At 36.6% G+C, this 23,816-nt stretch overlaps 1 protein-coding gene across 2 annotated transcripts in view; it reads right to left on the bottom strand.

Moving 5' to 3' along the window:
- Window positions 1-13,075: 13,075 nt before the first annotated feature.
- Window positions 13,076-23,816, bottom strand: part of CEP85L (centrosomal protein 85 like) — a 128,817-nt gene continuing 118,076 nt past the window's right edge. For both annotated transcript variants that reach the window (XM_055135900.1, XM_055135899.1), the window contains exon 13: window positions 13,076-22,089. In XM_055135900.1, coding sequence (XP_054991875.1) covers window positions 21,926-22,089 — 164 coding nt within the window. In that variant the 3' untranslated portion in view covers window positions 13,076-21,925. The remainder of the gene's footprint in view (window positions 22,090-23,816) is intronic.

The following is a 23,816-nucleotide window of genomic DNA, read 5'->3' on the forward strand; positions in this document are numbered from 1 at the left end:
TGAATTACATGTCCGTGTCCGGCCCATCTGATTTTTGATGTTTGCCTTGGCAAATGAGACAGTGTTCCTGACTCTTGATCGTTGATGGAGGTTGGAACTCTGAATTCTTTCTCTCACTTGAGTGAAACATGATACTCCTAGCATGGCTCTTTCAATTCCTCTTTGGGATACCCAAATAGCATTCTCATCCTGTTTTCATAGGGCCCAGGTCTCTAAGGTGTATGTTAGTGCAGGAATAACGGTGAAGTTGAAAAGATGTGCCAAGAGCCAGAGATTATTCATCTCCTTAACCACTTCTTTGACGCTCTTGAAGGCATTCCATGCTGCTCTCTTCCTCCTGCACAGTTCTAGTGCCAAGTCGTTCCTCATGTTAAGTTCTCGACCCAGGTACACATTGCTGCATTCGGAGATGTTTGTTCTATTGAGAGCAAATGAAACAGCAGTGACTAGTTCATTTTTCATAAACATCATTTTGTTGATATTCAGCTGCAATCCGACCTTTCCACACGCTGTTGAAGTCGGCCAGCATTTGTGCCACTTGGCTAATATTTGGCGTTATGAAAACGATGTCATCAGCAAAGTGGAGGTGGTATAGTTGTAGACCATCTATCTTCACTCCCATTCCTTCCCATTCCAGTTGTCCCATGATGTTCTCGAGGGTGGCACTAAAGAGTTTCAGTGAAATGGTATCACCCTCCTGGGACCTTCTGTTGGTGTACAACATCCCATAATCTCAGGCCTGCTGTTTCAATCTTAAAGATACTGTTAGCTTCAGTGTCATGGAGAGTTAGCCTACACTTTCCTCTATGTATTAGATTCTTATAGATTCATGTCTGTTATTGAGGTCTTTAATCCACTTTGATCTGACTTTTGTGCCTGGCATTAGACAGGACTCAGAGCTCATTTTTTTGAGGGTAGCTATCTGGTTTTCCCAGCACCACTTGTTGAAGAGGCTTTCCTTGTTCCACTTCACATTTCTTGCTCTTTTGTCAAAGATTAAGTGGCCATATATTTGGGGGTCTGTGACAGGATATCTAACTCTGTTCCATTGGTCCACAGGTCTGTCTCTAGCCCAATACCATGCTGTTTTAATTACTACTGCCTTGTAGTATAGTTTGAAGTTGGAATAGGTTATGCCGCCCATCTTCTTTTTCCCAAGGATTGCTTTAGTTATTCGTGGGGGGGGGGGGGTTATTGTTCCATATGAATTTAAGGAGTGTTTTTTTCCTATTTCCTTGAAAAATGTCATGAGTATCCTGATAGGGACTACATTAAATTTGTATAGTGCTTTGGGCAGTATTGCCATTTTGATAATGTTAATTCTCCCTATCCATGACCAGGGGATGTGTCTCCATTTCCTTGTGTCCTCTTTATTTCTTGAAGTAGTGTTTTGTAATTTTCTTTGTATAAGTCCTTCACCTCTTTGGTTAAGCTGATTTCAAGGTACTTGATTTTCTGAGATACTATTGTGAATGGGATTTTTTTTTCTTTTTTTTTTTAATTTTTTAAAATTTTTTATTGAGTCACCATGTGGAAAGTTACAAAGTTTTCAGGTTTAAATCTCAGTTATACAATGCTCGAACACCCATCCCTTCACCAGTGCTCATATTCCACCACCAAGAATCCCAGTATAGCTCCACCCCGCCCCCTCACACCCCAACCCCCCCACGCCCCTAGCCCCCCCACCCTTAGCCCCCCCCGCCTGTGTAACTAATAAATTTCACTTTACTTTCATTTTGATTGCATACAATATTTCAACAAAACTCACTATTATTGTTTGGAGAGTCTCTCCCCTAAAGTCAGACCTGCTGAAAAGGAAGCATTAGATAATTTGTTTTCCATTGCTGAGGATGAAGAGGTATGAGGTCGAGTGACCACACTTAGCGGCCTCTCAGTTTTGGGTTTCTGTAATTTAGTATTTTAGTAACTAAGTCCAGAGAGATATCTGCCAGAAGTTGCATCGTTGCCAACTTGTACTTCTCAGTTACATTATATTCCACATATGAGTGCAATCTTTCTATGTCTGTCTCTTTCTTTCTGACTCATTTCACTCAACATGATGCTTTCCATGTTGATCCACTTATATGCAAAGGGATTTTTTTTAATGCCTCTTTCTTCTTTTTCATTATTTGTATATAAGAAAGCCATGGACTTTTGGGTGTTGATTTTGTAGCCTGCCACTTTGCTATATTGACCTATTGTTTCTAGAAGCTTTTCTACAGAGTCTTTAGGGTTTTCTAATTATAGTATCATATCGTCTGCAAATAGTGATAACTTGATCTCTTCCTTTACTATGTGTATGCCCTTGATATCTTTTTTTGTCTAACTGCTATGGCCAGAACTTCCAATACTATATTAAATAGGAGTGGCAAAAGTGGGCAACCTTGTCTTGTGCCCCATCTTAGAAGGAAGGCTTTTAGTTTTTCCCCACTTAGAATGATACTTGCCGTGAGCTTGTGGTAGATGGCATTGACTATTTTGAGGAAAGTTTCTTTGATGCCCATTTTGCTGAGAGTTTTCATTATAAAGGGTGCTGAATCTTGTCAAATGCTTTCTCTGCATCTAGTGATATGATCATATGGTTTTTATTATTATCTTTTATTGATATGATGAGTTATGTTGACTGATTTGTGAATGTTAAGCCATACTTGCATCCCTGGGATGAATCCTACTTGGTCATGGTGTATGATCTTTTTGATGAGTCGTTGGATTCTATTTGCTAATATTTTGTTGAGGATCTTTGAATCTGTGCTCATTAGAGATATTGGTCTGTAATTCTCTTTCCTTGTGGTATCTCTGTCTGCTTTTGGTATCAGGGTGATATTTGCTTCATAGAAACTGTTTGAAAGTGGTTTTGATACTTAAAATTCCTAGAAAAGCTTAAAGAGGATTAGGAGTAAGTCCTCTTTAAAGATTTGGAAGAATTCACTAGTGAATCCATCTGTCCAGGACTTTTGTGCTTGGGGAGACTTTTTATTATCGTTTCAATTTCCTTGATGGTGATAGGTCTGTTCAGTTATTGCGGGTGTTCTTGGTTCAGCCTTGGAAGACTATAGGAATCTAGGAATTTATCTATTTCCTCGAGGTTTTCGTGTTTCGTGGAATAAAGATTCTCAAAGTAATTTATGAGAATCCTTTGAATTTCTGTAGTTTCTGTGGTATGTCCCCCTTTTCATTTCTGATTTGGTTAATTAGGGCTTTCTCTCCATTTTTTTGTGAGTCTTGCTAGAGGTTTATCGATCTTGTTTATTTTCTCAAAGAATCAGCTCTTGGTTTCATTGATCTTTCGATTGGTTTTTGGGTTTCCATCTCGTTAATTTCTGCTCTGAGTTTTATTTATTTCCTTCCTCCTGTTTGGATTGGGCTCCTTTTGTTGGTCATTCTCCAAGCTCTTAAGCTGTGTGGTTAGGCTACTTATGTAGGCTCTCTCCTCCTTCCTGAGGAATGCTTGTATAGCTATAAACCTTCCTCTTAACACAGCTTTTGTTATTTCCATAAGTTTTGGAACTTGTGTCCTCATGTTCATTGGTTTCCAGGAATCTTTTGATTTTCTCTTTGATTTCCTTTCTAAGCCATTTCTTGTCCAATATTGAGCTATTTAATTTCCAGGTGTTTGATTTCGTTTTGTTTGTGTGTGTGATTCCTTTCTAATTTCAGCTCATTGTGATCTGAGAAGAGCATTGATACAATATCTTCTTAATTTTATGGAGGTATGTTTTGTGGCTCAGCATGTGGTCTACCTTGGAGAATGTTCCATGCACACTTCAGAAGAATCTGTATTCAGCTTTTTGAAGAGGAAGTGTACTGTATATATCTACTAAGTCCTTTTCTTCCATTTCTTCCCTCAGATGCAGTATGTCCTTGCTAAGCTTGAGTCTGGTTGATCTATCAAGAGGTGATAAAGCGGTGTTGAAGTCTCCCACTAGGATTGTGTTACTATCAATGTCTTTCTTTGAGTCTATGAGTAGTTGTTGTAAGTACTTTGCTGGTCCCTCATTAGGTGCATACATATTTAGTATTGTTAGTTCTTCCTGTTGTACAGACCCCTTTATCAATAAGAAATGACCTTCACTCTCTCTTGTGACCTTCTTCAGTCTGAAATCAAGGTAGTCTGATACTAGGATGGCTACCCCAGCTTCTCTATGGGAGTTGTTTGCCTGTAGGTTTGTTTTCCAGTCTTTGACTTTGAGCCTGTGTTTTCTCTGACAGTTGTGATGTGTTTCTTGCGCGCAGCAGAATGTTGGCTTCAATTTTCTAATCCATCGTGCTACACTGTGTCTTTTAATTGATGCTCTCATTGACATTGAGAGATCATTGTTACGGGGTTTTGTCCCATTTTTCAGTTGAAATTTGAGTATATAAGGAGCCTGTCTTGTCTTAAAGTAGACCCATAATAGGAAAGAATTTTTACCCAATACCCATGTGATAAAGGATTAATATCCAGGATATACAAAACACTAGTTGAACTATCACTTGTCACTTGTCATCCTGTTGCTCATTGATTTGCTCCAGCATGTGCCAGTAACATCTCCATTCATTCCTGTCGTGTGCTAATGTTGCCCAATGGTATCTGCTCACTCCAGGAACACAAAGAGCCTCAAACCGTTCGTTCAGGGTCTTGATGAAGAAGTCTGACCATCTCGTAGATGGGTGGACAGGCATTCTTTTGATGTACCATGGAATCCAGTCGGTAATGGCTCTATTCCAGTGGTGGTCTCCAAATCGCATTCTTTGTCTGGCCTGATTCTCAATTGTTGACTGAGGTTGGAACTCTGGATTCCTTCTCTCAGTTGAGTGAAATGATATTCCAAGCATAGGTCTTTTGATTCCTCTTTGGGATACCCAAATAGCGTTCTTATCCTGTTTTCATAGGGCCCAGGTCTCTGAGGCGAATGTTAGTGCAGGAATAACAGTGAAGTTGAAAAGATATGCCTGGAGCCAGAGGTTCTTCGTCCTCTTAACAACTTCTTCGACACTCTTGAAGGCATTCAATGCCACTCTCTTCCTCCTGCGCAGCTCAGGTGCCAGGTCATTCATCATGTTGAGTTCTCGATGTAGGTACACATAACTGCTGCATTCGGAGATGTTCTTTCCATTGAGAGCAAATGGAATGTCAGGAACTAGTTCATTTCTCATGAGCATTGTCTTCTCATGAACATTGTCTTCATGAACATGGAGTTGGAGAAGTTCTATAAAGAAGACCACACCTTTTACAAGGTCATTGTTGGTGATTTTAATGCCAAGATAGGACAAGAAGGTCGCCCAAAGAACTCCACATCAGGACTCATGGCCTAGAATGGAATGAACAGAGTGAAAGACTGTCTGAGTTCATCATGTTGACCAAGACCATCCATGGTAACTTGTAGTTTCAGAAGGCGGTTGACAGTTCCACAAAACTGACCACATCATATTCAATTGACTGTTTTGCCAGACCCATGTTGCTGTTGTCTCAAAATTCTAAACAGGATCAGACCACCGTCTACTTCATGCAAAATTCTACTTCATGGAGAGGGGAGAAAGTGCTGCCAAGATTAAGAAAAGAACTCCCAGAACGACTACCAACTGGGAGCTCTTTGGCACTATTGCAGCAATATGGGAAGATGCCGTCATTGACAACATTGACGAAGAATATGATCGACTGGTTCAGCACCTCCATGACTGCGCAAGGGATGCCAAGAGAGAGAAAGCCACAAAGACACCTCTCTTAGAAACTCAAGTTCATTTGCCAACAGGGTTGGTGTGAGCCTCAGGCAATCGCAAGCTATCATCTGAGCTCACAAAGCTGTCTAGAGAAGCAAAAAAGGAAGACCTCAAAGAGAGAGGAGCAGTAATGTTGGCCGATGTGGCAGAAGCTGGGAAAAGTATTCGCAACACACGCCTGTCCTTTGCCAACTACAAGACCAATATGACAGCCCTCTGACGTCCTGATGGATCTATCACATCTTCCAGATGGGCAATGGAAAGGGTTATCCATGACTTCTACTTGGATCTCTTTGATACCCAAGTCCACCTGCCCACATACCAAATTCCGCAGGATGGATGTCATTCCCAGCGTTCTCCCTTCCAAAATCCAACACGCCATTTCATTGGTAAAGCAGCGTACAGCACCCGGTCCAGACAAGGTCAGACCCAAACACCTGAAGAATCTGCCGCCAGTACTCATCAATACACTGGCTCGGCTCTTCACACGCTATCTGTCTGAATGCAAGTTTCCATCCCAATGGAAAATCAGCAGGACCATTCTGTTGTACAAGAAGGGAGACATCCAAGACATTGGCAACTATCACCCAATCTGCCTGTTGTCTGTCATCTACAAGTTGTTCACTCGAGTCATCCTTAATAGGAGTGGCAGAAGACTAGACAAAGGACAACCATGTGAGCAAGCCAGATTCAGAAAAGGATTCAACACGATTGACCATATCCACATAGTGACCAAGCTCATTGAGATTTCATGAGAGTTCAAGATGCCGCTCTGTTTAACATTCATTCATTTGAAGAAGGCCTTTGATTCTGTTGAGACTGAAGAGGTCATCGAAGCCCTAGTCAAACAATGTGTTCAAACTCAGTGCATCAGGATTGTTTGTGAGCTGTATTACAGATTCACCACCAGGATCTTACCATTCTACAAGAAGTGATTGTCGATGTAGAGAGGGGTTTGGCAGGGGACACCATTTCATGGTAACTCTTTAGTGACACCCTCAAGAATGTCATGTAATGACTGGAATAGGAATAATGGGAGTGAAGATAGAGGGTCAGCAACTACACCGCCTCTGCTTCGCTGATGACATCATTCAAATAATACCAAACATTAACCAAGTGGCATGAATGCTGGACAGCTTCGACTGTGAGTGTGGAAAGGTCGGACTGCAGCTGAATCTCACGAAGACAATGCTCATGAGCAATGGACTAGCTCCTGACTAGTAGACTATACAAGGAAAAAACCTCCAACCCATAGAAAAATGGGGAGAAGGAATGAACAGAAACTTCCTCAAAGAAGAAATACAAATGGCCAAAGGGCACATGAAAAAATGCTCCACATACTAATGATTAGGGAGACGAAAATCAAAACAATGAGGTATCATTTCACACCACAGAGAAGACTGGCCCACATCCAAAAGAGCAAAAGCAACCAGTGCTGTTGTGGATGTGGGGAAAAAGGGACGCTCTTTCATTGTTGGTGGGAATGCCGAATGGTCCAGCCTTTTTGGAAAACAATATGGAGAGTCCTTCAAAAACTTGAAATTGAGCTTCCATATGACCCCACAATACCACTTCTCGGAATATATTCCGAGGGTGCAAAAGAGCACAGTAGAAATGACATCTGCACCTGTATGTTCAATACAGCACTGTTCACAATAGCCAAAATCTGGAAACAACTCAAGTGCCCGAGAACAGGCGACTGGTTAAAGAAACTTTGGTACATCTACACAATGGAATACTATGCAGTTGTAAAGAGAGATGAAGTCATGAAATTTACTTATAAGTGGATAGACATGGAGAGTATCATGCTAAGTAAAATGAGTGAGAAAGAGAGGGACAGACATAGAAGGACTGCACTCATTTGTGGAGTATAAAATAACACAAGACTGACACCCAAGGACAGTTGATACAAGGGCCAGGAAGATTGATCCATAGCTGGAAACCTGCCTCATGAGCAGGTGGGATGGTAGGAGTTGAGGGCAGCTGAAATAAAAAAGGGATCACTAAGAGAATGATGATTAGAGGAATCCGTCGGGATGAAAGAAGTGTGCTGAAAGTAGATAAAGGAGCAAGCATGATAATCTCTCAGTATCTGCATTACAAACCATAAAGCCCAAAAGTAGAGAGAGAGTATGAGGAATGTTGTCTGCCATGCAGGCAGGCAGAAGGTGGGAAAGTGGGGGTTTTCTGGGGATACCGGTTGTCGAGAATGTGCACTGGTGAAGGGATGGGTGTTTGATCATTGTGTGATTGTAACTCAAACATGAAAGCTTGTAACTATATCTCATGGTGATTCAATTTAAAAATACAATTAAAAATTCAATTAAAAGCATCTAAAAAAAGAAAATGTATATCCATACACTATCTTCATATCATTTATTTCAGATTTATTGAAAATTTCCCAAATCTGGAAACAGTCAAGTATCTTTCAAAAAGCGAATTAAAAACTATGATATATCCATGTAATGAAATATTCAATGATAAAGAAATAATCTATCAAATGCTGGAAGATTTGAAAAAATATTCATTGTGATGAAAGCCAGTCCAATAAGTTACATAAGATTCCAACTATATGACATACTGGAAAAATCAATACAATAGTGTAGGTCAAAATATCTGTGACTTTGGGGCTGGAGCAATAGCACAGTGGGTAGGGCATTTGCCTTGCACGTGGCCGATCTGGGTTCGATCCCCAGCATCACATATGGTCCCGGAGCACTGCCAGGAGTAATTCCTGAGTGAAGAGCCAGGAGTAACGTATGTGCATTGTCAAGTGTGATCCAAAAAGCAAAAGACTGTCACTGTCTTCTCGTTGTTCATTGATTTGCTCAAGTGGGCACCAGTACTGTCTCCATTGTGAGACTTGTTACTGTTTTTGGCATATCGAATACGTCACGGGTAGCTTCCCAGGCTCTACTGTGCGGGCGAGATATTCTTGGTGGCCTGAATCAAACCTGTGTTGGTTTGTGCGAGGCAAATGACTTACCCACTAAGTTATCGCTCCAGCCATGTATCTGTGACTTAAGAGGACTTCTGGGAACAAGAATAGATAGAGCACAGAGAATTTTTATGGCATACAGTGGATATAGAACACTACAAATTATTCAAAACTCACAGCATCATTCAAAGCCTTAAATTCTAGACTACTTACAATGTTAATAACATCTATATATGTCATCAGTTGTAAGAAATATGTTATTTGAGAAATGTTAAATATGTTCATAATAAAAGAATAAGACCATGTGCAGAAATGTAAATAATAAAGAAAATAAAACCATATGCAGAAGTGCTAGGAGAGGGGCTGGAGCGATAGCACAGCGGGTAGGGCATTTGCCTTGCACGCTGCCGACCCAGGTTCGATTCCCAGTATACCATATGGTCCCCTGAGCACTGCCAGAGGTAATTCCTGAGTGCAAATCCAGGAGTGACCCCTGTGCATCGCCGGGTGTGGCTCAAAAAGCAAAAAAAAAAAAAAAGTGCTAGGAGAATGTGCAATTTTCTGTGCAATATTTTTGTAAAGTTAGAAGTAAAAATTTAACACAAAAACTATTGAAAGAATTTTAGGGTGAGTTAAATGTTTGACATCAATGTGTGAATCAATAGTTAGAGAATACTGAGTTTTTGGAATAATCAATTCCCTTAACATATCTTCATTCATAATAACAGTATTTCTTCCATCTACCAGTAGTGCTCTTCTTGAGTACTTTAGTGGGATTTTTGCTTCACCATTTCTTCTCCACATCTGTCTTTGATTGACTCTTGCCCTAAATTTATTGAAGGTCAAATACTAGCATTGAATTTAAGAGGGTATTTCACAACATCCTCTGCTGTTTGTACAGAAAAAGTTATTATCAGTTTTATTCTGAATTAAAAAGCAAATCATTTCTGATGCCAATAAGGGATAGCTCAATGAGAATAAGTCTTGGTGTCCTCATCATTCCTTAGTATTCCATTACATTATTCTCCATTGAAAATAATAATCTTTTCTAAGCATCTTTTTTTTTAGCTCTGCCTCAGTAGTACCTGATCTATTAGTTGTTGCTTTATATACAGATTGTCATGTGTCAATAAGAATTATTAGGGGTTTAGTTTAAAGAAATAGAACTCAATTATTTTTATTAGTGACTCAAATAACCCACAAGTTATTTATGATACTGTGATTCTTGGTGGCGGAATATGTGCACTGGTGAAGGGATGGGTGTTCGAGCATTGTATAAGACTGAGACAATGCTGAGACTTAAATCTGAAAGCTTTGTAAATTTCCACATGGTGACTCAATAAAAAAATGAAATAAAATAATAAAAGGGAAAAAAGATATATGACACTGGTAGAAATTTACAAGAAAAAAATACAATCTCATAAAATTGATGAGAAGTGATGAACAGAAACTTCCTCAAAGAAAAAATATAAATGGCTAAAAGACACATGACAAAACGCTCTACATAGCTAATCATCAGGCAGATGCAAATCAAAACAGTAATGAGATATCATCTTACACAACAGAGACTGATAAGCATCCAAAAGAGCAAGACCAACCAGTGCTGGACTGGATGTGGGGAGAAAGGGACTATCATTCATTATTAGTAGGAATGCTGACTGGTCCAGCCTTCTTTGAAAAACAGTAGGTGCATTCCTCAGAAAAATAGAAATTGAGCTTAAGTATTACCCAACAATACCAATTTTGGGAATATTCCTCCTCTTTCCTTTATATCCTTTAAAAGTGACTTTAAATTTTAATTTTATAAGTTTATCACCTTTTACTGCCAATCTGGTTACCAGGTACTTGATTTTTCTCGGGAAGAATGGTGGGTGCGATTCCTTTTTAAATTTCTCTTCCTTCTTTTTCATTATTTATGAATAAAAATCATGGATAGGTCTTGAAACTAAAGTTGAGTGTACCAGACTATTAAAATATCATTATCCTTATGGGTTGTTTAATTTTTTATTGTATGTCTTTATATGTAGGCATGTGATATATATTTAATCAATGTATGTGTTTGATATATATGCATATTTTCAAATACTCTACAATAAATAATGATGCCATTCATAATAAAAAAAGTTATTTATGAAGAGGATTGATGGTGACCTCATTAGGAAATTGGAAATTTTAGAACAGAAAATTTAAAGTTTATACTCTATCAAGCACATACTGTATACCTATTCCTCTGGATTCTTAATCATTCTAAAAGGTGTTTATTACTGATAAAATTGTCCAGAGAATGAGGTCAGGGATGTGTCTGAAGTGATAAAAACACTTGCCTTGAATGTACCAGGTCTGTGACTTAATCCAAGCACTGCATAAATGGGTATGGATACCATAGTAATAGTGACAAAAATGAACAAATAAACAAGATCAGAGACTGTACAGCAGGTAAGGCATTTGACTCACACAAAGCCAACCTGGGTCCAATCCACAGAATCACATATAGTTCCTCCAAGCCCTGCTAGGTAGGATCCCTGAGCACAGAGCTAGATGTCCGATCTGAGTACTGGTGGTGACTCCCAAATCAGAAATAAATAAAAAGACAACAAATATTTATAGAGATATTACGGTGGTTAATACTTGTCTGGCATGCAACTAACCTGGGTTTAACTCTCAGCACTACATATATTCCCCAAACACCATCAAGAGTAATCCCCAAGCACAGAGCCACAAGTAAGCCCTGAGCATTCTTGGGTATGGTCCTTAAACCAACAAACTACTTGGATATTAGTAGAATAGTGGGTATTAAATGTTTAGAATACTTCAATTCTTATGGGAGACATAGTGTATTTGAGAATTAAAAATAGGAATTAACATTTAAATTACTCAACTGCTACTAAGTTTAGAACATCAACAAGGAATCCATTAAAATCATATCTGATAACCACCTTATTTAGTCATTATTACCTAGTCACTCCAAAGTTAGAAATAGCCTTATTAACTTTATGGATTCAAACAATTGTGAAGAAATACAATTTACAATACCTCCAATAGGAAAGTTTATAGATTTTCCTTTAATATAAATGTTAAAAAAAATAAGTTACTCAAAACAAATATTTAGGACCTTGGATCCAGTGAAGAACATATTTATTTATGTGCACCAAGTACAAGCAACTGAAGCAAGCATAAATATATGATTAGACAAAATCCCATATGAACTTAATTTTAAAAATAGGAAATTAAAGGGTTTTTTTCTAAATATGAAAGAAGTATTGTTTGCTTGGGAGAGGCAGAATTTTTTGAGCTTTAATGAGTGCCCATTTTGACTGACGTTTATGTTCCAGACAATACAAGTAGAACACTGAATGCCAGGTTAAGGATGTTAAATAATGGGAAATCACTGAAAGGTTTAGAGGCACTTGATTAGAGTGTGGTCATTTTGAATATTATTCTGTATAGGATAGATCAGAAAGAAGGAAGATCTTAAACGCACCATTAAAATCTATGAAGTGAGTGTTGTGCAGTGATAACAGTTCTTTTAAGTACAAAAATCAAGTCTAGAGTAAGTCGACCCTACCTTAATGTAGCAAATAATAAGACAAAGGTTAAGGCAACAAACAACAATATTCCTGAAAAACAATACTTAAACTAATAAAACGATGGTAGAATACTTTTAGCTTTCATTTGTTTAGAACCTGATTGCAAAATGTGCTCAAAGTATAGAATTCTGCTTCTAGTAACAGCAAATCCCAAAGTCCCGAACACCACCCCACAGAAAATAAACAGGCTCAGTAAAACTCTTCTTGAAGATATCAGAGAGCTAATGATGCAGTATTTTTTTTTAATTCAAGATCCTGTAAAAGAAATAAACTGGAAGTGATTATTCTGGGTTTTGGAGCTGCTTCATACTTCAGGCTATCTGACGTATCTGGAAGAGAAATATCAGAAGCAGAGAAGCTCAGTTACCCTTATGGTTATGACAGAAGTCAGCAAAATGTTTCCATAATATGAATTATAATTTAAACTTATATTATAATTTTAATAATAAATAGCATGTAATTTGGGCTAAAACTATTACATAGACTCTACAAATAGACCAGTTCTGCCACTGCAGTGGTCTTCAGCAATAAATAAATAAATGGGTATAATGATATAATAATGAAACATTTCTTAGAAAACCAGGATCTAGATATGGCCCATAGGACATAGCTCACAATTGCCTGGGTTAGGAGGAAAATATGGGAATCACCGCTTTCTTAGGAAGAAAAGCCTTGAAAAATGCTTTACTTTAGATTTCTGTAAATCAAGTGAATCTTGTGACCTAATTGTCCTTGTTATGCAAATGACAAATTTTAACGTTTTCTGAATAATCCAACATTATCCAGAATAGGAAATCATGCTTGAATGTTTTCTTATATATATGAAGACCACAATGAAAAATAAATGGCATAAAAAATAAAATTTTATTGATGATCTTAACATAGCATGTACACAATGATTTTTAAAAAGACCAGCTGAAAATTATATCATGTTATTTCAATTAAAAACATATCAAAACTGAGAGCATAAGACTTAAATAATATGAAACAACACCCAGTAGAAATTTACACAGATAGGGGCTAGGAAGATAGCCAAAAGGGTGGGAGCATGCAATTTGCCTGTGGGTAATGTGAGCTTGCTCTCTAGCATTATGATACTGAGCACTGCTGGACTGAACACACAATGTGTGGCCCAAACTCACTTCTCCCAAAAAGGTTGGGGGAAAGATGGTGGCAAAGGAGAAAAAAAAAATATAAATGGTAGTGTGCGAGGAATTACTGGCTTTGAAGAGACATTAGGCTATGAAGCCATTATGTGACTCTCTGTAAGGGAGAGTCTTTGTAAGACAGAATGAGCAAAGACACATATTGGTAGGTTCTCCAGAGAAAATTGTCTTGCAACACCTTCATTTAAATTCAATGAAAACCACTGTAGAGTTCTGAACTGCAGAGCTGGAAGATAATTGAGGGTGGTTTTTTGTTTTTATAACTGAGTTTGTTATAACAAATAAATGTGTGGTAATTTCCAGTGGCGATAGGAAACCAATATGAATAGTAACTTAGGAAAAAAAAATCAGCAGGTTTCTTGGAATTAAGTAAAACTTACAAAAACTGAGAAATCAGGTTAGTCAGGAGTTTATATTGTAAATACACAAAACTGCAACAAGAGAAAGACTAGTATCAGAGTCAGACTGGGGTCTTGGCTAGTTCTTACTTCAGTTTGGTCTCTTAAAAGAGACTTCAGCTTAGACAACATATTACACCTATTCCTCAAACACTTTTGGCTGAGTGGGGATGCCATATCATGGAGTATTACATTAAGAGATAACTGAATAATTTTTGCAAGGTCCTGGTACTAGGCATTTGCTCAAATTTTGGTTAATGACAATGACAATATGGAAGATATATTTCTTTCACATTGCTTTGTAGTCATCACAAGCCATTAAACAACTTTAACCATTTGTGTTATGAAATAATCCATGTAGGCATAAAAAAATAAATTACCTTGGTATTGATGCCAGCTTCACCATTTGTCTAAATTATCATTATTAAGATTTGTGCATTTGTAAAACTTAAATTAGATGCAATTGCATTCCATTTTTTGTTGTTGTTTTTCTTGAGGTCACACCTGGATGTGCTCAGGGCTTACTCCTGACTCTGCAGTCAAAGATTACTCATGGCAAGGCTCAGAGGATCATATGTGATGCTGGGGATCGAACCCAGGTTGGCCATGTGCAAGGCAAGCACCCTACATGCTGTTCTATTGCTCTGGCCCCTGCACTCAATTTTTCTTTTAGGGTCACACCCGGCGATGCACAGGGGTTACTCCTGGCTCTGCACTCAGGAATTACTCCTGGTGGTGCTCAGGGGACCATATGGGATGCTGGGAATCGAACCCGGGTCGGCCGAGTGCAAGGCAAACGCCCTACTCACTGTGCTATTGCTCTAGCCCCACCCTGCACTCAATTTTTAAGCTGACATTTATTTCCTCTTTTAAGTCAGGCCATGCATTTGCCTTATAAAACCTACATAGCTAACCTAAGGTCTGATAAGATTGTAAGGCTCCAGCAGCGCTGGGATGAGAATCTGCTTCTGATCCTGTAAACTGCGCCCATAAAGGTAAAGAAGAGTGCAGTTACAAGACAAATTGATAAGACGTCCAAGAGGAAGAAAAATGGAGTTTTCCTAAGACTTACCATGTTCCACAAAAAGTTCCACAGCCTTAATAGTGACCTATGCTTTAAAGACCAAGTTTTCTCCTTGGAGATAAAGCTGTTCCTTCCAAGTGGTAAGGACAGATATTTGCACATCTCTGGAAGTTAGTATATCCCTGTTATTCATTAAATACAAAGTTTAATAAAATATACTGTGTCTGTCATAAAAGAGCTCAGTCTGATGGGAAGCCAGCAAGTAAACAATTTAATTTCCTTTCTAAGAAAATTTCATTTTAGGCCAGCAAGATAGTACAGTGAAAAGGACACTTGCCTTGTGAATGGCCAACTGGGTTTGATCTCCAGAACACATATGATAGCCTGATCCCCAGTAGTAATAAGTCCTAAGTGCAGAGCCAGAATTATGTTCTGAGCACTGCCTGGCATGCTTTCCCCTCTGCCCCCCAAGTTTTAGAAGGATGGACTATGGAGAACATGAATCACATGTAGCAGCAAACAAAAAGCAGTATTTTGGGGAAGGGAAAATAAAGGTGTTTTTTTTTTTTCTAGCAATTATCTGTTGCTTTGTAGTGTATTAAAGCACTACAAAAACTTTTTCCAAAAACCATAGAGAATTAACAATTTTACCCAAGTTTAGTAAAAGAATACAGACAGAACTTTGAATATAGATAGAACTCTTACCAACAGATATCAATATGAACTATTTCAAGATTGAGGTTATTACGAATAAAAATGCTGTAAGCATTCTTCTATAAGTCTATTTTTTAGGCGTATGCCTGTGTTTATCCCAAGAAAACACTGAGAGTGAGATTTCTGGGTCATAAAACTTCTATTGCAAGGGAATCAATATATATGATTGTACATACATATGTACAATCATGTTTAAATAAAATCAGGCTGGCTAAAATAGATTTTTCTCTTTTGTTATATGCCAACTTTTTATCAGGGACAACAGCTTTACTTAAACATTTTAGAAACTTTTCATAACTTACGCCCTCAAACAGAATCTTCTCTAATCAAAGAAAATGTCTTAAATGACATTAGAGTGCTATTCATTTGTAAAATATTAGCTCTACTGTCTCTTTTATCACTGCCTTTTTCACACTTCTTCTTAAGTATCTGCTGTTTTATATAGTATTGCAAAGTGAGTTGGCATAAAAAGAAGACAAATTACTGGCAAAATCACTGAATGTACCCTATTAAAAGTTCTTAGCCATTTTTTTTTGGTTGGTGTTTGTTTTCATCATATCAAAAGAAAAATCCTTTTATTTGAAGGAGAAATAACTTTACAATCTTAGAAAGACCCTTAGGAACATTTTTGGACTCTATTCACTCTGCTTTATATTATCCTTTACGCCTATTCTAAGTCATTAACGTTACAACCTAAATAGTTTGTGATGCACACTTTCCATAGTGGTCCTTTTTACAACCTGAATTAGATGTTAACTGAATTATATGTCTAGTTTAAATTGTGATAAAGCAGTGCCAAGGTGGAGGAACTGGAAATATATTTTGTTAACTCAAATATGAACCAAGTTCCTATGTATATTGAGACTTCAATCCATGCATGTCAGAACAAGGATATGGCCACTATCCACAGAGACACTCTTATGGATCTTGCTGGAAAACTACAAAGCAGAGATGTCGAGGCTGCTCCCTGCAGAGTAAGTTTTTAACAAGGCCTTATTTGTTTAAGTTTCTGTGATGCTTCAACTTTTGATTAGAAGGTGGGAAGGGCAAGAAATATTCAGCACTACAGAAAATACAGAATAATAAAAAGAATTTTAATTTAAATAGGAACTTGGGTATTCAAAGGAGCCATATAGCCAACAGTTAAAAATGATAGAGATATGCCTTTATACGTATAGTAACTGTCATTACAATAGAGCCTCTCACCTCCCAACCACAAGGCAGAGAGATAGTACTATTGGTAGGGAGCTTGCCATGCACAGGACCAATTCTGATTAGAACCCTGGCACTACATGGTCTCCTGAGCACCACCAGCACAGATCCAGGAGTTAGCCCTAGCACCTCCAGGTGTGGTCTCCAAAACCAAAAAAATTAAAAATTAAAACAAATGTCTGTGAAGATACTAGAAGCAAAAAACTTTTTAGTAACTAAAAAGAAACTATAAGATCCTTGTTCTAGTCATTGATTTTTGAATGTATTTATATGATGCATTTACCTAAAAGTCAATTCAGCACAACCTTGTCATAGAGTGAATTTCAAACATTCTTATATTATTAACATTAGGCACTTAAAAGACAAATCATTTTATAAAAAATTTATTTCTCTGTAAATACAAATTCCAACATCAACAAACAATAGTCCAGTGGAAAAATACTTAGCCATTAACATTGAAAAAATTTTAATTTAATAAATAGAACTTTGGCATTCAAAATTCTAGCTGTAAACCCTACTTAAAAAACAAAAACAGAAACAAAAACCCAACCCCTTTACAAAAAAGAGGCAAAAGATAGATCAGAAGGCATAAGCCAACCAGTGGCTTCATATTCTTTTTACAATAACTGTATTTCAATTAGTCATGACCACTGTATTTACACATGAGGTATTCTGGGTAGTTCAGAAACTGAACCTAATTAACAAAAACTACCAGTCATAGTGACTGATTATATACTCTGCTGTGCTTTTAATGCAATCACCTAGCACCTTACTACTATTGTCATCACACAAATGTGATGCTGAATTTTATGTTTATATATTTAAATGCTATACATCCATGTACACATATACACATAAATGACTACATTCCAAAGAGTCACCTACTAGAGAAAAGACTAGGCTCCGAAGACATTTATGTGAGACATCTTCTCCTCCTGTTCACTAGAGTACTTAGCAATAAAAAACTGCTCCTTGCTTTTGAAATATTCCTAATCAATTTTTATTTACAGAAAAACAAGGTGCAATAATTATCAACACAGTTGGTATAAAATAGAAATGAATACTTACTGCAGGCAAAAAGGCACAAAAGGTTCTCTCTGTGTTGGTTTAATAAGTGTTGTTAATGACTTACTGATTTGAAGCTAGATTGATGATATACTTTGTTTAAGAAAAAGTTCACAATGTTTTCCCCTTCATGATTAGATTGTATAATATTATACAGAAATATGCCATATTGCATCTTGGGGTGAAGCTGGAAATTTTATTTTCTATATCAAATAATGAAAGAGTTTCACTTGTTTTGTGGAAAAGAAATTGTCAAAAAAGCTAAGCGTTAACTTTTTCTTTGAGAACTATAGCTATTAGCAGTTTCAAATGAAATAGTCTGAATGAGAGTGGTTGTGAGAATTATTATCATAATTACATATTTACAGTGATAGAAATCTACATAAGAGAATGCCAATAATTCCCATTAAAGGAGTGCCTGGAGCAGTAACTATGCTATTATAAAAATAGAGTCCAAGTTCTCAGCCACTATATTATTTAATGAACATGTTATTAAAAGAGCATCTTCCCAATGAAGTAGTTTTTTAAAAAATATCCTCTAAGAAATTTCCTACTACTAAATCTTGAACTATGACAAAATTAATTTATAAATTCAATAGCAGATCAGAAATGCACAATATCAATTTCAGCAACACTTTCCAGCCCTTGAGATTGTCTTTAACTACTGAAAGAAGTCTAATTCAGCTTAATAAATTGCCATGACCAAAATAAGTTTCACTAAAATACCGTTAAAATTAACCATTAAATCCTATATCAGATATAAAAGGGCCACACTTAAAATCAATTGGTATTTATCACTTAGTCAATATTTATGCTTTTAAAAAGTAGAGGCTACTGGAAATTTACTAAAATCTAACAGAAGTCATTCATTTTTCTGACATCAAATGAAAACTACTGTGCCTATAACTTAATTATCACATAGGTAATTCGGGTCTTTTACTGTGTAAACTGTTACTTCATTCCTATTTTAATATGACTAAGGAAGAAAAACTCAATTTGCAATGCCCCCCATAAAAAGAAATTGTTAAAGCTGCATGAGCATTTTCTTATTAATATAAGTAGCATCTGCAAACATCCTATGAAGATAAGCATTTCATTCAGCAAAGATAAGGAAATTTTACTGATTTACTTTAAATTTTGGGATACTTTTCACCTCAGGCATGTATCACTGTAATAACTTTTGAGAATGTCGTACTTCAAACCAGGACAAGGTACTTCGTGTTTCTATTTGCTCATTTACTTGGGCAAAGTAAAACATTTCTCTCAATGAGACACTAATATTCTATTCTACACAAGAGGCTGGGAGAGTATAACTGCTTAAAAATTAAAATTAAATTAGACTAACTAGTACTAATTAGTAGCCTATTACTAACTAGTAATAGTAATAGGCTACTAATAAAAAAAAGTAATAGGCTACTAATAAAAAGGCTTAGATATAATTTGGAGAGGAAATAAAGATAGTAGTAATCTCATTTATTAGTAGCCTATAGTATACTATAGTAATAGGCTACTAATAAATGAGATTACTACTATCTTTATTTCCTCTCCAAATTATATCTAAGCCTTTTTCACGGACTACAGGTTTCAATAGATTACATTTTATAATTCAGGGTTATATTTAAACTATCATATCCTAATTCCCTCTTTTGGTGGTGGTGGGGAGACCATGTATTTTGGAAACTGAAGAACATATGCAGCAACTGCTTAATTTTCTATTTAATTAAAAAAATGAGGAGCCAAAGAAATTGCTCAAAGGCTAGTGTGCATGTTTTGCAAGCAAGGAAGCTCTGGGATTGATCCAAGGTACTCCAGGGTCCCCCGAGACTGTGGGGGGAATGATGCCAGGAGAAGCCCATACCACCAGGCATAACTCCAAAAAAACAAAAGATATATTTTTTTAATCTCAAGATGTGAATTAAATTCTCTAAGTTTTAGAAAACTAATTCTTTAAAAAAATCAAAATTTACCCGCATATAAGCCATAAAACAAAAATGTACATATTATATATAAAAATAAATGAAGTGAAAGTTTAAGACAAAAACCATAAAACTCTAAATTATACTTAAAAACCTACAAAACATTTAAGAACCTTAAGACCCCATTCTGCTTATCTGCCCATTTATTATTATCATCTTAGGGTACCTTATTTCCAAAATTGTGGCACATGTGATTGGAGGGATGGATTTGATTCAGAGAATGGAAAAATGTGTACTGCACTTGTGGAATTATCTATCTAAGGAATTATCTACTACAGGGCCATTTTTACAAATACTAATTTTTACAAAGTAGAATTCTTTGCATCATATTTTGGTACGAATGCACAACTCCCTGATTGATTGTCTTGAAACCACATTTAACATTAAAAGACAAATGTACACATTAGAAAGTCAAGTTCAGACCAGTGACTAAGGCCTTTCTTAGTAGGTCAGGCACCATGGGATGCAGAATCACTACAACACACTGATTTCTTAGGGCCCAGATCCTAGAAGTATAAAAAGCTGGGAGGACGTAGGCACTGATAAGAATGATAGTTTGATGTCGTACAATGCATTGTGGCTGACTGCTGACCAGTAAGGTAACTTATCAAGAACTGTATGTAAATTTTGAACAGAATGCCTTCTTGGGCATCTTCCTTGAAGGTCTTGTCTTGAAAATATTTATGGAAAAACATTTCATCTTTCATGCAAGCCTGGCAAGAAAAAAAAACACAAAGAATCTGCTCTTTCCTGCTTGACTCATAATCCTTACTCCTTCTACTTCTTTAGTCATAACCTAAATAAGACCTGACTGCATCACACAATCAACCAAATTCTGTAAAAGGACAATGATTACTACAGTTATCCTTCCAGGAATGCAAAGTGCTCTGATGTTAAAAGACTTTCCAACTGAAACAGAAAAATAGATTTGGAAGTTTAAGTTATAGTATGCACATCTACTTACAAATTAGTAACTTAGTGATATCGCATTCAGAAAAACCAACCTGGTCCGTTTTATTCACAAACCTTTCATTTAATAAAAATTCTTTACCATATAAAAGGGATTGAAATATCATCTAGGTTTAGATCTTACTTTAGGCTAGCAATAATTTAGCTATAAATAATAATTCAGATATACAAACTGGCTTTTTTGTTAGAGTAGTTTCAACTTTAAATAGATTTAAAGATCTTAAAATTTTAATGTATGATATTTTGATTTATCAAAATTTGCTATTGTTCCAGAGTCACTGTGTTTTTCTTTTCTATGACCTCAGACCCTATAAGGATAATGCTGAATATATATGGCTTTATTCAACACCAATAATCTGTGTGACATAAAAACAAAAATCTGCTAATGGTACTATATTAAAATTAGTTCAAATTTTGTTCAACTACATTGTAATATATATATACATATATATTGCAATGGTAAATAAATAAATCATCATATCAAATTTTTATAGCTGTATGTCACTGGATAAAGCAGCTGACATATCTATAGTATTAGAATCAACACAACCCTACAACCTCATCAGCAGTATAGAGACTGTTTAAAGTACAAATGGTTTTACCTACTTTATCACTGTTTTAAGACTTTCCTGCTGTTGGAATTCTTGTTTAGCCAGTCCTTGAAAACCCAAAGTTCAAAAAAGCTTATAGAAAAAAGAAAAGAAATGAAGAATTAGCAGTGTGCCTTTCTTAGAAGCTTTGATGGGAGAAATTCCTCTAATTTTGTGACCGATCACACATGAACACACACACAAACTATAGGATTAAAATAAATCCTAACCCTTTTATCCAAAGGATACTCTTCACAGCTTGGTCCTATAATCAGTAGTTTGACAATATATTTTTTTCTTGTAGACTTTATCAGATTGTTCAAATGGTAATTCAAATTTATGACCTGATCAGATAAATTCCTAAGAAAAAACCTCACTTGCCCCAACCCCAGCAAAATTATCTACAGAAACAAAACAAAAACGAAACAAAAAAAAACCCCAAAAACAAACAAACAAAAAAAAACCCTATGTGCAAGTAATACAGTGACTTGCAACTTTCCATTATGGCTACTAAAAAGAAATGTGAAGAATTGTGACACAGCAGCATTTAACAGTGGGTCATTATTGCTGTACGACCAACACTTGATCACTGGGTAATGCAGTTGTCTCCCATGTCCTGAGCATAGCGGTCAGATATTGTAGTCCTTAATTCATCAATGTCTCTCCGTAACTGGCATACTTCAGACAGTTTTTTAGTGAGTGTTTCTGGGCTGTGGTCATTTTCAACCTCTTCAGCTGAACAATTCATTGCTGTGGAAAAAAAGAAAAATGTCTCATTTTGAGGCAACAAAGACATTTTATAATTTCCAACTCATTATCACAGAGAATTATTATGACTTGACACTGAATACCACTCAGATTCGGGTTTGAATTATGTTCCGTTCAGTATTAAACAGAGCTTACATACTTGGTCCTTTTAAAATTCTGCTAAAAGGCTTTAAATTCATGGTCATTATTTCTTTTGAGGTGCAGAATCTTCTTAGTTTAATGTAGTCCCATTTGTTTTACTTTGCTTCTATTTGTCAGTGGTGTTTCATCTTTGAAGATGCCTTTAGCTTCAATATTATGGAAGGTTCTGACTACATTTTTCTCCATGTACCTTATGGATTCAGGTCCTTCATTAAGGTTAAATTAAAGTCTTTAATCCATTTATTCTGATTTTTGTGCCTGGCATTAGAGAGAGGTTTGGGAATACACCCCGGGAATGCAAAACACACAGCAGAAACACCATCTGCACTTCTATGTTCATTTCAGGACAATTCACAATAGCCAGAATCTGGAAACAACCTGAGTGACCAAGAACAGATGACTGGATAAAGATACTATGATACAACTGCACAATGGAGTAGTACGCAGCCATCAGGAAAAATGAAGTCATGAAATTCACTTACAAATGGATAAACTTGGAGAGTATTATGCTGAGTGAAATGAGTCAGAGAGAGGAACAAACATAAAATGAGTGCATTTTTTTGTGGGATAAAAAACAAATGCAATATGAGACTAATAACCAAGGTCAGTAGAAACAAGGGCCAGGAAAACTGGTCCACTTTTGGAAGCTTGCCACAAGTGATGGGGGTACAGGGCAGTTAGGACAGAGAAGGAACCATTACAACAAGGATAACTGGAAATGATCACTCTGGACAAGAACTGTGTGCTGAAAGTAGATAAAGGAACAAACATGACAACCTTTCAGCACCTACAGTGCAAACTGTAATACCAAAAGGAGAGAGAGACGGGAGATAGAAAGATAGAGAGAGAGAGAGAGAGAGAGAGAGAGAGAGAGAGAGAGAGAAAGAGAGAAAGAGAGAGAGAAGAGAAGTGCCTGGGGTGCGGTGGGCAGGAAGGAAACTGGGGACACTGCTAGTGGGAAATATTCATAGTGAAGAGACAGGTGTTGAAACACTGTATAACAAAAACACAATCATGAACAACTTGCAACTGTATATCTCACGGTAATTCAATAAAAAATAAATAATTTTAGAAACATTTTAAATTCATACAATGACACACAAGTATTCAAGTTTAATTTTTAAAATGTTCCAAAAGTAAAAAAAAACAAAACATGTTCTAATGTCTCTCCTCAAGCCCAATTAGTGCACTTATTTCCCATTTGTCAAATACCTGAAAATTAGTGCTGGTCCAATGAAATAGGATGGAATATCCCTACATGCAGCCCCAAATATATGATCATCTGATCTTTGATAAGGGAGCAAGAAATGTGAAGTGGAGCAAGGAAAGCCTCTTCAATAAATGGTGCTGGCATAACTGGACAACCACATGCAAAAAAATGGGATTAGACTTCGACCTAACACCGTGCACAAAAGTCAGATCAAAATGGATTAAAGGCCTCAACATCAGACCACAATCCATAAGGTACATTGAAGACAAGTTCAGCAAAACCCTCCACTATCTTGAAACTAAAGGTATCTTCAAGGATGACACACAATTGAGCAACCAAGTGGAAACAGAGGTAAACA

Source organism: Sorex araneus, chromosome 4, assembly GCF_027595985.1.
Source record: "Sorex araneus isolate mSorAra2 chromosome 4, mSorAra2.pri, whole genome shotgun sequence".
Lineage (NCBI taxonomy): Eukaryota > Metazoa > Chordata > Mammalia > Eulipotyphla > Soricidae > Sorex > Sorex araneus.